Raw genomic sequence first — 18,011 nt, forward strand, 5'->3', positions numbered from 1 at the left:
ATTCAAAACAATAAATAGGTAAAGAAATGCTTTTATTCAATGGCTCCTTCTAAACCTACCTAAAATTTCATAACTTTTGACTACATTTTCCTTTTTTTATTCCCTTTATTCCTTTTTTCTTTTCTTTCTTTAGTTTATATATAATTCTTGTTTTTATGATTTTTTTTTGTTTTTTTGTTTTTTGCAAGGCAATGGTGTTAAGTGACTTGGCCCAAGGCCACACAGCTAAGGTAATTATTAAGTGTCTGAGGTTGGATTTGAATTCAGGTCCTTCTGTCTCCAAGGCCAGTGCTCTATCCACTGCACCACCTAGCCACCCCCTATATATATAATTCTTATTCTGCTGATTTTGCTCCAAATCAAATCATATAAGTCCTTGTCTATTTCCTTGCATATTTCATGTATTAAGTTTTGTGATACTAAAATATTCTATTATGTTGCTATATTATAACTTTTTCTGCTATTCTCTAATTGTTGAACATATAGTTTGCTTCTAGATGTCTGCTTACAAATAGAAAAAGTATGAATATTTTCACACAGAAAGACTCTTCCCTCCTCCCACTTTCATATAATATTTAGAGCTAGAGTTGTTTGAAGCCTTTCCTAATCTCCCCAGATACTGGCCTAAGTAACTCATCCAAACAAATAACCTTTCATTTCCTTTGTATATATTTTGAATATAATCATATGTAAGTCTGTTTTTTATTTTCTTGAGGTAAGCTCCTTGAGGACAGGATTTATTTTGGACTTGTATTCTCAATGACACTGTGCAGTACTTAGTACATAGTAAGCAGTTGATCAATACTAGAGTGATAGATCAAATGCCATCATGTGAGCCAAACACCTGTTCTAAAAGTGGGGTCAGTTTTGTGACTCATTGAATATTGCCATATTATTCTCCAAAATAAGTCTAAGGTCATCCCACTAATGCATTAAAGTGCCATTTCCCCAATCTTACCAACACAGGATTTTTTTGCCATTCTAATGGATTTAAGGTAATATTTTAAGGTTATAGTGATTTGTATTTCTCTGATTAGGTGATCTCAATTTTTTTTTTTAGTTTTTGCAAGGCAATGGGGTTAAGTGACTTGCCCAAGGCCACACAGCTAGATAATTATTAAGTGTCTGAGGTTGGATTTGAACTCAGGTGCTCCTGACTCCAGGGCTGGTGCTCTATCCACTGTACCACCTAGCCACCCTGATCTCAAATTATTTGTAATATATCTGTTTTTTCTTTCTAATAAAATACAGTTTCATTGATGGTGGGGGTTATTGCTTGATTTTGTTTATCCTAGAACAATATTCTACATATATGGGCAGCTTAATAATTTTTTTTGAATTGATTTTTTTAAAACAAAAGAAAAAATGCTTCTGTAACCTTCTCAAAATGAATCAAACATTCAGTGAATGACCAATAACACAAGTCATTGTGCTAGGTCTTGGTAATCTTATGTGTATTAGCCTGCCGATATAATATCAGTGTAAACTGAGACTCTCCTTCCCCATTCTCTCCCTACCTCAGTTCTCCAAATAGCTATTTAGCTTCAAGATAATCTGTGCTACCAGAAGCTTCCACCAATATTTTTACCTTTGGTATTTATTCTGACTTCCATCAGCTAGTGTACACAATTAGTTCAAGGCAAAGATATTTAATGAAATAGAATAGAAAGAAAAATTAGCAATGGAACATTACTCCCGTATACCATTTTCCCTGAAACATTATTGGTGAGAAGACTGAGCACATAAGGAACACATACAAGTGAGGAACATATTTGTCTAGGATTTATGTTGAGAGGCAATTTAAACTAATAGTTTTTAGGACCACCACCACAGTGTCTTCTGGTGTCAATGCAAAAAAAAAAAACCTATTGGTTCTATTCCCTAGTGGGTATGGCATCTCTGTATGGCAGACACTGCCAATGTATTGTTCTGGTCCTATTGTTCCTCATGGTGGTTGTCTTGTGACGATGTCCATGCCTTAGATCCCTGTTGGCTTCTATCTCTTCTGATCTCATCTGAGTGCTCCTCTTGCAGCTTCAGACTGTAGTCTTTGTTGGGAATTGTTTCCTCTGACTATATTTTGGGGGGGGGCAGCTAGATGGCACACTGGGCCTGGGGTTAGGAAGATTCATCTTCCTGAATTCAAATCTGACCTCAGACACTTTCAAGCTGTGTGACCTTGGACAAATCAATTAACCCTGTTTGCTCCAGTTTCCTCATCTGTAAAATGAGCTGGAAAAGGAAATGACAATCTTTTCCAATGTTTTCCAAATAGAAATTCCAAATGGGATCAGGAAGAGTCACACACAACTGAACAACAGCAACAATAGCTATTTTGGGCTCGACTCTACAGTCAGAAAAAGCCATAATTTCAGATTTCTAGTGTCTAGTCACCAAAGCTTCTACATTCACAGTCCCAGACAGAAATACCCAGACAAAAAAAGCCAAGCAGAGTGCCCCAAGATGTAGTCTTTTCTTTTCCACTCCTAAGTCTTATGCTGAGATCAAAACTTTTGTTATGACTAACTAATTTATTGTTAAATATTTCCAAGATTTTCTCTGGCACAGCATGGGAATGCATTTTAGTTAGAACAAAAGTTAAACTAAAGAGGCAAGTTCAATGTCCTTCACTCATCTAGCACACATTACTGTCTTTATAATTCATAACTACAAGTAGGGAAGCCTGAAACCTTTAATGTTGTATTTTGGAGAGGGTAAATCTTCTTTTCCTTACATCCTCCTTTTAAGAACATCTGTGGCTTCAGGAAATAACTTCAAAAGTACTTTAAACATAAGAGACTGTGTACTCTAGCTTATAGAGCACTGGGATAGAGTCAGGTCATAGGGTTATAGGTATAAAACTGGAAGGGACCCCAGAGATGATCTTGTCTCACCCTTTATTTTTTAGATGAAGAAATTAGGACATAAGGAAGATGAAGCTTGTCCAAGATCACATAGGCAGCAAGCTTTGGAAGTGACCAAATTTCCTTCCCACTTCTGCTTATGATTTGTTGAGTGACCTGGGGCAAGTTGCTTTATATCTCTGTCCATCTAACAAAATAGGAAAAGTTATATCTATCTCCAATCAACTCCATGAATCTATTTTATGGTTTTAATATCTATATGTTTTTTGAATTTGGTAAAAAGCAAGGATACTCATAGGATTTATAGCTAGAAGAGACTTTAAATATTATCTCGTCCAACCCCTTCATTTGTTTTACAAATTAAATTCTAATCTGTCTTCTAAATACATCATATATTTAAAAGCAAACTCATGTTTCAAGGTTCCGCTCAAAAGCCATTTCTTTCATGAATCCTTTCATGAACCCCCATCTCTCCATATTCTCTTATTAAAGACATTCTAATCTGTATTAACTTTATCTGTGTATGTGGCCATTGGCACTGAAAACATCCGTTTCCTAACTGATGGAGATCAATTGCCATAAGGAGATCAAAAAAGTCTGAAATCTTCCCAGTCAAGAACATTTAATTTCCTCACAAAATGTAGGTATATAGGCCAGCCAAGGATAGCAATGGCTAGAAAGTAAGCCTGTTTGGATGATAGACTTGTGTGTAAGGTCATACAGAGAAGAATGGTGTAAGACTGGGAGCAGTAATAGATGGCAAAATGCAATGGAAGAGGGGAAAAATTTAAAGGAAAGAATAAATATTTATATATCTCCCACTATGGGGAGATATTATGCTTTTAACCTCAGTCAAAAACCCAAACGGAGAATTTTTAAAGTATATTAGAGGTATAAAACAGTGTTATATGAGTCAGGGCGGGGTTGAAGTAGAGGTTCTGTAACAATATTACACATTTTGTATTTAAAAAAAGGAAATGGAATTTAAAATGATTCAGAGATACTGTGCAAAGTACTTTAAAAATGTTATGTCACTTGATTCTCAGAAAACCTTTGGGAGGTATGTCCTAGTATTAGTATTATTCATATTTTTTACAGATGCAGATCCTGAGGCAAGCAGGGTTAAGTGACTTGCCTAGGGTCACACAGTTAGTAAATGTCTGAGGCTGGATTTGAAGTCAGGTCTTCCTGAATCTAGTTCCCTAGTACTTTATTTAGATGCCTGTTTATCAGAACTCTGATTTCAATAATGAAAGGGACTCTCTGTCAAGATAGAATAGGAACCATTTTCTACACTTGGGTACCCAGAGATTAAATAACTGGAGTCAGACACTTTTTGATCCATGTTGTCCTTCATACAATGATAAAAGATTTTAAAGCCAGAAGGCTCATCTCGTCCAAGTGAATCGAATTCATCTTTGTACATATTTCACATATAAGCTATGGAGGCAGTTTGCCCAAGCACAGAGCTAATAGATGACTTCTGAGTGGAAATCTGAAACCAGGTCTTCCTGAATCCTGGTCCGGCACTCATCCCTAGTGCTCTGATGAAAGTGGCACAGTGGATGGAGCACTAGTCTTAGAGCAGGAGGATGAGAGTTTGAATCCAGCCTCAGACACTTGACTCATACTAGCTGTGTGACCTTGGGCAAGTCACTTAACCCAACGGCTTCACATCCAGGGCCATCTTCAGTTGTCCTGATTCATCTCTGGCCACTGGACTCAGATGGTTCTGGGGGAGAAAGTGAGGCTGGTGACTTAGCATAGCATCCCCTCACTCTAATCCAAATCATGTGTTTGTATGGTATCATCTCCCTGATGTTGTGGTCTTTTTTGAAAATGAAGGACAAACATAATTACAAAATGATGGAGAGTAATGCATTCAGATTATGTCTTTCACCTCTGCAGCAACAGGGGAAAACAGAGACCTCTCTTTTGGGAATTGTTGTTCTGAAATTGGACCCAGATATTTTTGCTAGAGCCCTTGTTTCTGAAGCAATCTCTGCTTTGCCCCTACAGCTCCTACAGCCGCCTGCCTTCACAGGGTCAGAGCTGTATCTGATAATAAAGTGTCTCTCTCCTCTGCTACTTCCATGGCAACAAGCAGCCCTGCAGATTCAGAAGGGTTGGGGGGGGGATGCTCTCCCTGTCTCCCCCTGATCCCTAACAGAGCAATTATTACATTTTAAAAGCTTTCCTTCCTGAATAAGAAATTTGACCAGCATCTGTGGTTTTAGGGAGGGTGTTGGTGGGGGCTCAAACATGCCAACACCTAATTGCTTTTCTTTCTCTGTCTTTTGCTATCTAAGAGCTGGTCTTGGTTGTCTGTAATCCTAGGGAAACATCTCAGAATGTCCTCTTCCACGTCCTGGTCAGTTTGTCATTGTGCACTTTTAACCTGTCTTAATAGAGGTGGGTAACTTTGGCAGGAGTGCATCTACTGGAAGTTTGTGTATCAACCTCTAATTTTTTCATCCATTCTCCTTTAGGATTGAATCACAGGTTTTTTGTTGGTTATATTAAAGGATGCAAGTAGAAACTGATGGAAAGATGTTAAGGAAGATGGGGAGAAGAAAGAAGGGGAGAAAGAGGAGGAGAAGGAAAGTGGTGGTGATGCTAACCTTCTAGCCAGTGATCAGGGGGTGGGGGTAGAAGAAAGAGAGGAAAAGGGGGGAAGGGGAAAACCACAAAACAATGTTATCTGGAATCTTGGGCAGCTCTGTAAATTCAGTGATAGGAATTTTGATTAGCCTTGTTTTTACCTTCTGGCCTTCCAGCATGCCTACTTATGATAAGAAGTGCCTGGGCAGTAGGTAATCCCCTACTAATAAATCATTTTCAGAGATCTCTAACCCCAGGAATATAAAGCCCTACTTTCCACCCTTTCATTATTATTAATGCAGAGCATTCTAGACTCCCTGTTCCAGGTAGACCTTGGGGAACCTTACAACTGAAAGCAAAGCTTGCTTTTGAGCCTGGGACGCCCTTCAAAGTGAGCAGGAGATAATGGCCTGTGCAAAGCTCTCCCCACCCTCAGACGCAATTCCTTTTATCCCCTGAGTTCCAGAGCTAGCCAATTACCAAACAGGCAGTTCCCATAAGCTGTGGAAATGAGTTAGCAAACCTGTAATAGGGAGAGGCTTCCAGGAGCAGGACTGGCCTAGGCCCCAGCTCAAGGATGTTGAAATAAGAGAGGCAATCCAGGAAGGAAGACCCCAGAGAGTTGCAAACATTCAGTTTCACTTGACTCTCACTTTGCCCTCTTTCAAATAAAATAATAAAATTAAATTAAAAAAGGAATCATTCCTGACCTAGTTCTGCTGGAGGGACTTGAAGAGGTCTCTAAAACTCTAGTCCAGGTCCTGGTTAATAAGATTTAATGGGATTTATAAATGAATGCCACACACACACACACACACACACACACACACACACACACAGATACACACAGACACACAGACACACACAGTTCCACAGTCAGCACACATTCCTGAAGAAACTAGACCATTAGATTTAAAACTTTGGGACCAAATTCTAACTGTTGAAACCTGTGATTTCATCTCTAAAGGATGCTTCATTAGGAAGTGACTAACTCCAAAATGACTCTTAGCACTGATGGACACACAGAAACATAGCAAGGATTGGCCAGATTTCCTAGATTCTTCCTCAGTTACAATTCCTTTGATCTTCTTTATTTATTATTTTTTAAAAGAAAAAGAACTTACTCAGGACAACTGAACTCTTAATTGTACCCCTTATTATCCTCTCCTCCCCACTCCCCTCTTCAATAAAAGCTTATTTGAACTGTGCAGTTAGCTCACTAATTAAATGTCCATGGGTAGTGTTTCCAAGATTTCTGCTCTATTTTTAACTCTAAAAGGGCTTTAGTAAGAAAATAGATGGTGTTGCCTAAGGTAGGCTCCAGCTGCAGCAAACTTCGGCCTATCCTGGGAATTTTCATCGTGGACCCTTCAAAGGCTTTGAGCAGCTCCCCCTGTACAACAGCTACAGAGAAAGTCCACAAAATGCACCACAGGGATTTCCATGTTTTTAGCTGATGGCATTGGATTTGTTGCCAGACTTCTAAGTGCCTTTCTAAACCAATGTAGATTTAAAAAACACATTAAAAGTTCAATTAAATGTTTGCATTGCTGGCATGACAGGACTATAGAAGGCTTAGTTTTTACTGTTCATTTCCTTGGAAGTCACAGGAAAAGTTTTCTCATCCCTAAGATGTTTTTTCTTTCACCCTTTTTCTATTGTAACTTTCCAGAACCCCTGCTCTCTGATGGGTTCCCCCCCCCAAGCCAACACCCCCACCCCACCCCACCCACCCATTGGAGAATAGAAATGGTAAATGGGTCATTTCTCAGACACATGTACCAGGGAGAAGAAAACCTTTTAAAATATAATTTTGGATTTGACTTTCTGCACTGTTTGTTGCATGTTGGTTCCCCCATTAGTATGTGAGCTCTTTGAGGTTGCGGCTCATGTTTTTGTTTTTGTTTTTCCCAGTGCTTAGAACAGGGTTTGGCTTGTAAGAAGCCCTTAATAAGTGCTTGTTGAAGAACCTATGATCTCTGAAGTAACTGTCAATTGAATATATTTACATAAGACATATACATATATAAACACACACACATATATATTGGAACTATTTGATGTACTCAGATTCTATTCTTTGTTTAGAGCTAAAGATTTTTGACAATTTTTTTATTATACCCCCCAATAGTATTACTGTGAATAAATTAAGGAAAAAAGTATATTTTTTTAAAAAAAAATCTTTTTAAGTTCCATTCCTGTGCCTCCTTGTAGTGTGGAGGTGATTCTGGGTTCTCTGAGGTTAAGCCAATGGAGTTCAAGGTCCAATGATTCCTTTCAAGCTGGACAATCATTGAATATAGGCTTGGTGACACACCCGAGTCTGTCTTCTGAAAAACAGTCTAGCTGAAGGGCAAAAAGACTCATCACTGGAAGACTAGCCATCTAGGATTTTTTTTTTTAAACTACAGCAGTTTTATGAAATCATTCACTAAGACATGAGAAGGTTGTAATCTCCATTGCTGAAGAGGGTATCTGTACTATTGAAAGCATAATCTTTCAAATATTGAAAAAAATATATATATATACCAGTAGAGAGAAATTTCTATCATCAATTGAAAGGGACGAGGTTTTGTGTATGTGTAAGTGTGTGTGTGTGTGTGTGCATACACACATTAATACACACCCATATACTTACATGCATATAACCACATACCTACATGCACAACTATATATACACCCTATATAGGCATAGAGATAGTGTGTGGGTATATATAAACACACACACATATGTGTTCATAGATACTCATTTGTATGCCTTTACAGGTGGTACACATAGAAATATAAGATAGAGGATTTTATGTGATAGAAGCAAAAATGTCATATATACATATATCTAATATTATTATATCTGTAGCACAATAATCTACAATAGGTATTATATGAAGATAATAATAGAGCTCCTAATGACTCTTCAGAAAGATTATATTCCAATATTTCAATGTATCTCTTGGCATGCCAAAGTAGAAATTTCCTCTATTGGTGTTAAAGATAGCTAGGTGGCCCAGTCAATAGAGTGCTGACTTTGTAGTCAAGAACAAATGAGTTTAAATCCTGCCTCAGAAACTTACTGAACTAAAGTTTGAATTTGATCTACCTGCCTCAGATGGCTAAATTCTCTCCAATCTTTCCTCCACAAGACTTCCAAAGTTATATTTACTAAAATGTAGGTCTAACCATATAATTTCTCTACTCAGTCAACTTCAATGGCTAGTTTGCCATTGTCTCTAGGTTCAAATACAAGCTTCTTTGCAATCAGACAGACCCCAATCTATTTTACCAACCTTGTCTTACATTACTCCCATTCCTACACTTTAGGTTCAGCTAACCTTATATTAGGGTGTTGGGGAAGGCTTTTGAGAATTTCTTGGATTTAAAGAAATTAACTGAACAAATTAGAACAAATAATGAGGCTGAAGCCTATGTGACGTAGTTTGTGCTACATAATGAGAAAGCAGGACTCATTTGAAAAGACCCTGATATTGGGAAAGATTAATGGCAAAAGGAGAAGGGGATGGCAGAGGACGAGATGGACTGATGGTGTCATGGAACCTGTGAACATGAGTTTGGACAGTCTTTGAATGATAGAGTGGAGGACAGAATTGGTGTGTGATGGTCCATGGAGTACTGAGTTAGACATGATTGAAGGATTGAATAAACAATTAGGTTTTCCCTGCTTTTTCACATATGATATTTCACACTTGAAACTCCATCTCTTCTCTTGGTACCTTTTTATCAGCTCTTCCTCATGTAGAATGTTTTCATCCTGTTTTTCTGTATCTTAGGACCCCTCATTTTCCCCAAATTCTGTTCAAATACCATCTTTTATACGACTTTCCTCTGTTTCTATTGCCTTCTTCCCTAAAGAATTATCTTGTATTTATTTTTCTAAATATCTGCTTATGAGAGGCAGCATCACCTCATAGGTAGAGGCCAGGAACTCTAGTTATTATCTTAGCTTATCTTACTAGCTTATCCCTGACTCCTAGTATTTATGTGACCCATGGGCAAGCTTTTGAAATCTTTCCTTTTTCAAATCTGAGTTATATTTTACAGTAGCAGTGCTGATCTTTACCATAGCTATACCCTCAGTTATCTGCATTCTCTTATTTCCCCTATGTACTCCCTAGCCTTTTTTGGCAGTGAAGTAATCAATAGCATACATTGACTCGATTTGAAGGATCTCACTAATTTTATTGTAGAATTTTTCTTATTTTTCATCATTAAAGGAGATAGTGGTGCTCAAGCTGCAATTCTTCTAGGTAGTCTTTTCCACTTATAACCATCCCTTTTGCTCCTTCTGTTCAGTCATTTTCAATTGTGCCTTATTGTTTGTGACCCCATTAGGGGTTTTCTTGGCAAAGATACTGTAGTGGTTTGCTGTTTTCTGCTCCAACTCATTTTTCAGATGAGGAAACTAAGGCAAGCAGGGTTAAGTGATTTGATCAAATTCACATAGGTAGTAAATGCCTGAAATCATGTATGAACTCAGATATTCCTGACTCCAGACCCAGTGTTCTGTCCACCGAAGCATCTAGCTGCTCCATGCTCATCATTAAGTATTACAAAATGAAATGACCAGTTGTTCTATGAGATATTTTAAAGGACGTTAAAAAAAAACCCCAACTAACCCTTCATTTTCCTCACAAGGAAGACATTCCTCTTGATTTTATCTTAAAATTTTACTTTATCTTCTGGTTTCATTTATCATGAAAATATAGATATCAGTTTAGTTCATATTTTCTAATAGAAGGCCAATCATAGACTCATAGAATTTTGGAGTTGGAAAGAGCTTCAATGACCATTTAGTTTAAATTTGGACCTAAAAATGAATTCCTTCCAGATTGCTCTCCTAAAGATATTTTCCAGCTTGTTAGTGCCCTCATTTAAATGTGGTATCAAGAATTGAATGCTATGCTTTAGATGTGGTCTCTTATTCCTAAATATATTCCTTTTCTAATGTAGTCCAATATCACATTAGTTTCTTGGCTGCCATTTCATATTGGTGATCATATTGAATTTGCTTTACACTAAAACCCTCAGATAATTTTTTCAGATTAACTTCTGTCTAGCCATGCTTTTCCCATATTGTATTTTTGAAACTGAGTTGTTGAATTCATTAGTCATTGGACAGAGATCAAACATTTGGAAAACCTATAGTAAGCATAATAGTTTTTAGATATTTAGGTAAGTAATTCATAGTGCTCTCTGTTCCCTTTCCACCCTTCCAACACATTTATCATGGAAGAACAATATATATATATATATATATATATACATATATATATATATATATATATATATATATATATGATTAGTTTCATTTTGTATTTTCTTTGATTCTTGAGTTACCAAAACCAGATAATTTTATTAGCATGTGACCAGTCTACTTATGATGAGTTTCTCTGTACTTAGCTAGTTAGAACTTCAAAAATTAGCTGGCAGAATCAGCTGGCAGAACCATACTTGAAGCTTCTCTAATAAGTAAGAACAATCCAAAAATCTACAATCCACTCATATAGTCTACCGAGTCAATTTCCAACCACAATGAGGCATTGCAATAGGAATTTGGGTAAGCAAATGAATAATGCAACGAATAAAGTTCACGGTATAGAAGGGGAACAGTTCACATGCATATTAAATATAAAAAATAATGCAGAGTACTGCTTGAATGGTTTTTATTCCTTTTATTCCTCTAACCACCAGGGGAGCAGTTAGCCACTAACTTGATTCCAGTCAGCAAAGTGAGAGCCTGTTTTAGGGTGTTTGAAAATTCAATTCATTGGTTAGAAGTGTTGGAAAAGCATCCTATCTGATTCTCAGTGAGACATTGCTCTTATATTTCTCGACTTCACCACTTGTTGTAGGATATACTGCTGAGTGTGAGAATTTATGAATTTATCAATTGGAAGTGTCCAAGTCCCCATCCCACCAGCAGTATGAGTAGCCTTCATTTATAAATCCTGTGAACATTCTTAGCTTGAATCAGGACTGGAGTTTTCAGAGAACTCATTATCATCAGAAAAACTAAAATAGAAGTAATTTTTTTTTTTTTGAAAAACAAATTGGGGGTGGCTAGATGGAGCAGTGGATAAAGCACTGGCCCTAGAGTCAGGAGTACCTGAGTTCAAATCTGACCTCAGACACTTAATAATTACCTAGCTTTGTGACCTTGGGCAAGCCACTTAACCCCATTGCCTTGCAAAAAAAAAAAAACAAACCAAAAGAAAAACAAATTGGGGTGGAGACTAATGGGATGATTAGATACTGAAGAGTCTGCAACTCTCTGGGGTTTTCTCTCTTGAGATGCCTCCTGCAATTTTTTTTTTAATTCAACACTCTCAGACCTCTGAGCCTTTTTTATGTGAAAATAGATTTTCAAACTAATTTTATTTTATTTTTGGTAAGACAGTGGGGTTAAGTGACTTGCCCAAGGTTACATGACTAGGTAATTTTTATTTGTCTGAGGCTGGATTTGAACTTAGGTTCTCCTAACTCCAGGACTGTGTCACCTAGCTTCCCCTCTTGCAAACTACTTTTAACAGTTTAATGGGGAATTTCTAGCATGATGACTGTTCAGCAGTCTATTGTGCTCTAATATCATAATTATGAAAGGAAGGGAACACACATTTATTAAGTACCTACCATGTTTCAGGAGCTAAAAACTTTGCAGAAATTATCTAGTTTGATTCTCAAAACAATCCTGGGAGGTAGGTGCTACCCTTATCTCCATTTTACTAGTTGAGAAGAATAAGGCTGAAATGGGTTCAATGATTTGCTCAGAGTCATATAGTCAGTATTAGAGATCAGATTTGTATTCAAGCCATTCTGATTCTAGGCCCAGGATTTTATCCACTGTGCTACCAAATTATTAATGCTACTTTTAATATTTCTAGTCTATCTTTATTAGTCTCTTTATTCTCCTGTCTAATACCAAAGGTTCAAAAATCATGTTTCCTAGTTTGAAACCAAATCAAAACTAATGTAAGAATTTTTTTAAAGTTTGATTAAAGTTAATTTCCCTGAGAGTCAGCCTTATGTTTCCTTCCACAATGAAGGAACTTAATAAATGCTTGGTGATAGATCAGACAAGTGGTTTGGGGGTATAGGAAACACAATGTTCTTCATGGATACTCAAGGAGGGTGGAAAGGACTCACCTAAAAATTTTAGCATCAGATGGCAAATCCTATCTCCTACCAGAGGGAAATAGGACCTTCTAGGGTCCTTGATCCAGCACAATTCATAGTACAAAATATCAGAGGTTCTTTCTGCCCATTTTTTCTGGCTATGAATCTTTCCTTTTAGTTTAATTTGATACTCCCTTTTAGCTCTTTTTTCTTCTGAGACTCTCATCTCTTTACTCCTATTCCTTAACAAACCACAAAGTCTTTTTCAAAGCATATCCCTGGTTAGTTTAATCTGGTGTTAAGAAAAATCAATTGGGAGAATCTTTGCCTCATGTCTCATTGCACACCCCAAGTCTATGTTAATTGGCACTCCTGCACAGTCTGTCATATCTTGTTGCTTAATTAAATTCACATTTGTTTTGGAGTGTTCCTTTTACTCTGCTATTCTCTATGCATGGGAGGATAAAAACAAATGAGGAAAACATTTTATAGTTAAATTAGTTTGAAGGAAACAGTCCTGAATCATAACTCTTTATCATTTTGTAGCCCTTCATTTCAACAACTGTTTTGCTGTATTATTTTTGGTGCATATTGAAGCATACTAATTTTGGTACCTTTGGAATAAATGGATCTCCCTTAAATATTTATTGTACTTTATGCTATTTCAAAACAGTTTATATCCATTATTTCAAAAATGTCGACTAGTTTCCAGAATCTTCTTAGCTTCTTTTCCTCCCCTTTTGTCCTTTCCTTCTTTCCTACCTCTTTTCTTTCCCCCTCCCTCTGTTCCCTCCTTCCTTGTTTTCTTTCTTCTTCTTCTTTCCCTCCCTTTTTCTCTCCCCTTCTTTTCTTCCTTCTCTCCTTTCTACCTTTTTTCAATGTAAAAATTATTTTCATGTGACCATAAATGCTTAGATTAAATGTGCTGTATTCCATTGAACCATATTAAAAATGACACATTTACTTTTAAGGAGAAATTGAGCTTACATTGACACCCCCATCCCCAGCTTAGTTATTCACAGTTGAAAATAGTGGTTAATCAACTATCCCATGATAAATAGTGGAAAATGGGGCAAGAACATTGGAATAAATAGCATTTAAAAGGTTAAATATCAAATTATACTTTCTGGATTTTAATGATCCCACAGAAGGCAAATCATAGAATTTAGGAAAGGAAAACAACTTGGAAATATCTCAGCAAAATGAGCACAAGCAAGATTGAATGACTTCTCCATGATCACAATGTAAGCACAGCCTGTTTTCTTTGACTAAAATCTAGGGTTTTCTCAGTATTTTGTTAGTTTTAATACAAGGGTGCTTTAATGGAGATTTTTTCTTAGCCAAGGCTAAACTCTAATTCTCTTAATTTAATGTTGTTTTTAATTATTTGGATATCAAATCTAAGTTCTTAGGAAATCCTTTTGGATAATCCCAAATTACATAAATCAGGAAGAAGAGAAAATCCATAAATAATGAAACACTTACTTGCATTAATAGCTATTGCATAGGCCACCAACTTGTGGAACTTGAGGCTTTTGACTAATTGTTTCTTCCATGGTCCTCTGTAACACTGGATGGGAGAACATGATAGTTTTTGGAGATAATGGATAATGGAATGAGAATCAGGAAATTTAAATGCTCACTCTTTCTCTCTGCCATTGAATTACTGAGATTTTGTTTATATGACACCAAATTAATCAGTTGACTTGTTCAATTCTCATCCTTTCTTCAATTTATTCAGTAGGAAAAAGGAGAGAAAGCCAATTTAGTCAAATTCTGGAGGGAGGGAATTTAGTCAATAGGTTTGAATTTCTCGTACAGTTAGTTTTCAGTCATGTCCAGTTCTCTGTGACCTCATTTGGGGATTTCTTGGCAAAGATACTGGAGTGGCTTGCCATTTCCTTCTTCAGTTCATTTTATAGATGAGGAAGCTAAAACAAATAGTTAAAAGACTTGTCCAGGGTTACAAAACTAGTAAGTGTCTGAGGCCAGATTTGAACTCAAGAAAGATAAATCTTCCTGATTCTAGGCCTAGCACTCTAGCCACTGTGCCACTTTGAATTCCCAAGACTACCTGAATAGGTTGATCTTGGACAAACCTGTTAAACATCCATTCCTTGATTTCTGCATTTGGAAAAGCAGTATGCAGATCTTATCCTTACTATAGAACATAATCCTGTATGGGTTAAATGATCCATTGATTTCTTTAAGCTACTTACAGAAAGACATTATAGAGATTAGATGGATTTTTACTAACTTATTAGCAATGATTTCCATTCATGCTGATGTTTGAAAACCTCACTTTTTTTTCCTTTTCAGGAATCAGTTTTGTACAAATTGATGATTCTCTTTGTCAATATGTATAGCCAAGGACCAAATATTTTGAAATAAGTATAATTAGGAATACAGCCTGTGATTTGGGGGGTAAGATTCAACTCTAAGCAATCCAGTGACTTAACGTTTTCAAATTCCATTATCCTAAAAGATGTTTCCTTGTGGGCTCTCTGCTGAACTTTTTATGTAAGTTCTTTGAATTTGAAATGGTGAGAATTCGTGCTGCTATAGTAGTTCTACCTTTGTGAAGCAGGTCAAGTTTATTAACTCCATTTTTCAGACAGAGCCAATGAGACATGGAGAGGTTGAATGATGAGGCCAATATCTTGTGGGGAGTAAATGGCAGAAGTGAGAATGTAACTAGAAATTCTGATTTCTTGACAATCACTGGTTTTCTCTATTAGAAAGACATAAACCTTAGTTTAAAAGGAAGGTTAAGATTTGAAAAGAGAATGGAACGCATGAATAGAGAGCAGTTAAATAACTCAAGTTCAAATCTGACCTCAATATTTTTTATAATGTCATATGATATGCAATGGTGGAAGAAGTTACCACACTGGAGCTCCCCATTGCTGACAAATGCAACGATCCTTTGAGCAAACTAAGACTTTTGGTGCCCATTTAGTTTTTGACCAAAATAACATGGAATAGAAAATCAATGTTACATAAGTTTATGAAAGGAACCATTTCCTACTTTTGACACATACCAACTTTGTGATCACAGGCAATTCAAATATTCAGTGCCCCAAGTGATTCTGTAGAACTGTAAGCTACAGATTGATAACAATATCTAGGAAAAGTGACAACATCTGTTGCTGTGTTGTTTCAGTTATGGTTAAAGCAACTTGCTGAAGGTTATAGTCAGTTAAGTGTCAGAAGCTACATTTGAACTCAGGTCCTTCTGACTCCAGGGCCAGCCCTCTCTCCTCACCACCTAGCTATTCTGACAACATCCATCTAAAGGGAACTTTTACTCTGGGAGTTCCCTAAATGCATGAAATCACAGATCTAGACACAGGTCTCTTCCTCCAACCTTAGATAATTCAATTCAACAAACATTTATAAAACATATATTACTTGGAAAGCACTAATCTGATATGGGAATAATGACCATGCTTACCACAGAGAAAAGTCAAACTAGGTGTGGTACTTACAGTGATTGTCCCTCTCAAAAATGAAATGAAATTTCGACTGATGGGTAACAGAATTAACATGCAATTAAAATTCAGGCATACTGCAGATGCTCTTGCCCAGGCCAAGGCTGACTGTATATGATAAAAAAAATACAAAAAAAAGTCACTAAAAGAAGGAAATTAAAGATAAAGGAAAAATATTTTCCAAAAATTCACAAACTTTTACTTACACCTAGAATAACCCGTGTATAAAGAAAGGCATCCTCTTCTTCATACCAACGTAATGTGTCAATAAACAAATAAAAATTCCCTCCCAACCATGACAGCTGGAATACAGAATAGAATGGAGAGAGCAAGTCAATCAATATCATCGTCAACCTTTTCCTGTATTCAGAATCACTTATAAGTCTTTAAAAATTAAATTAGAATTTCATCATGCTAATCAGAATTGAGGCACCCCCTTCCTTATTATCAAATTGTTCATAGTGGTAATTATAACAGTTATAAATTGTAAATATTTTTAATTATATGTTTAAAAACCCATGGAAGTACTCCAAGCTGTTTTAAAACTGCCGAAGGTTGGAAATTCCCAATGAGACATTGTTAAAGGTCAATGACATCTAGAAGAAAGGAGACAAAAACCTCAGAAAGTACTTGAGAAAGACCCCAATCTTGCAGGCTGGTTTGAAGACCTCATTTGATTTCCAGGAGCCAATTCATACATTATGCAAGAATAAAATACTTGACTTTAAAAATAATTGAAAATGAGCTTGCTCACACAAACAACTTTACATAATTCTTTAAGGGTAGATTAAATACGACTATTGAATGTTTTCTAATCAAATCTCTGTTTTTGTGTCATACTTGAAATCACTTAACATTCTGACACACTCAGATTCAAAGTATGTTTAACATATTTTCTTATGTTGAAAAATAAAGAGCTACTTACTAGTAACATGACAGACAGACTTTCATTCAAAATCCAGCACCCCATCTGAATGACTGTTTTTATGCTGAGAAGCAACTTACTCTTTTTCTTCACCTTAGCCTGGATTTTCTGCCCTTGGTAAAGGCTTTCCTACTAACTCCTTTTGTCTTTAGGTCTTAATAGGCACCTCCTGGGAGATGCGCTTTCTAGGAATTTCTAATTAAGGACTTCCTGCCAAGAGCAGATCTCCAAGCTGACATGCCTCATGACCTAAGTAAATAAAAAGCAAACTTCTGTCTAATGGTTCTTTTCTCCAAAATATTTATTTCACAAGAGAGGAAAGCAGTTGCTATTAAATTATTCTCATAAACTTTCTACTCTATTTTCTACATGGTTATAGTCAAGATTATAATATCTAATTGGACAAATTCATGAAATAAATAACTGAACTCAGAAACTTAAATGAAAAAAAAATTTCCCTCATACTTTTGATATTTATATAATCTGTCTCAGCTATATTCCAGCTTTCATAAAACCTTTTATTATAGATAAATAAAAAGTCAATGGATATTAATTAAAGAAGCATATAACAAAGATAAAAAATATTGTACATGTAAGAGATATAAACATAAAGGAATAAGATTGATCTATATATATTTATGGAAAATGCCTCATCACTTTGTATTATATGTGTTAACATATACATAAAATCTCTCTATATATTTATTAAACATTATTTTTCTCAGATAGGGAATTTTGAGATTGACATTTCTTTAAAATTGACCAAATCAGAAACTTTTTTTGTGACTCCATCTTTCCTCCCAGGACAAAGACTTTATTTACCTACCACTGGGTTCATAGAGGGACATGGGGATAATTCTCTGGATGGCTCAGATCAAAAATTTGAAAGATAAAATCACAAGAAAAAACTGAAATATAGGAATTAAGTTATCTGATTTATGACTTCAGTTCTCCTTGCAACTTAAGGTCATTGGATAAGAAGGTAGAGCTAGAAGGAATCTT

At 36.2% G+C, this 18,011-nt stretch overlaps 1 protein-coding gene across 1 annotated transcript in view; it reads right to left on the reverse strand.

Moving 5' to 3' along the window:
* The window catches only part of NOX3 (NADPH oxidase 3), a 99,301-nt gene extending 82,247 nt beyond the window's left edge, over positions 1 to 17,054 (reverse strand). Inside the window, exons 1-4 of the mRNA XM_074190284.1 lie at positions 17,010 to 17,054; positions 16,291 to 16,386; positions 16,082 to 16,192; positions 14,079 to 14,163 (exon numbers count right to left, since the gene is read on the reverse strand). Coding sequence (XP_074046385.1) covers positions 14,079 to 14,163; positions 16,082 to 16,192; positions 16,291 to 16,386; positions 17,010 to 17,054 — 337 coding nt within the window. The remainder of the gene's footprint in view (positions 1 to 14,078; positions 14,164 to 16,081; positions 16,193 to 16,290; positions 16,387 to 17,009) is intronic.
* Between the last annotated feature and the right edge of the window lie 957 nt (positions 17,055 to 18,011).

Source organism: Macrotis lagotis, chromosome 5, assembly GCF_037893015.1.
Source record: "Macrotis lagotis isolate mMagLag1 chromosome 5, bilby.v1.9.chrom.fasta, whole genome shotgun sequence".
Taxonomy (NCBI): domain Eukaryota; kingdom Metazoa; phylum Chordata; class Mammalia; order Peramelemorphia; family Peramelidae; genus Macrotis; species Macrotis lagotis.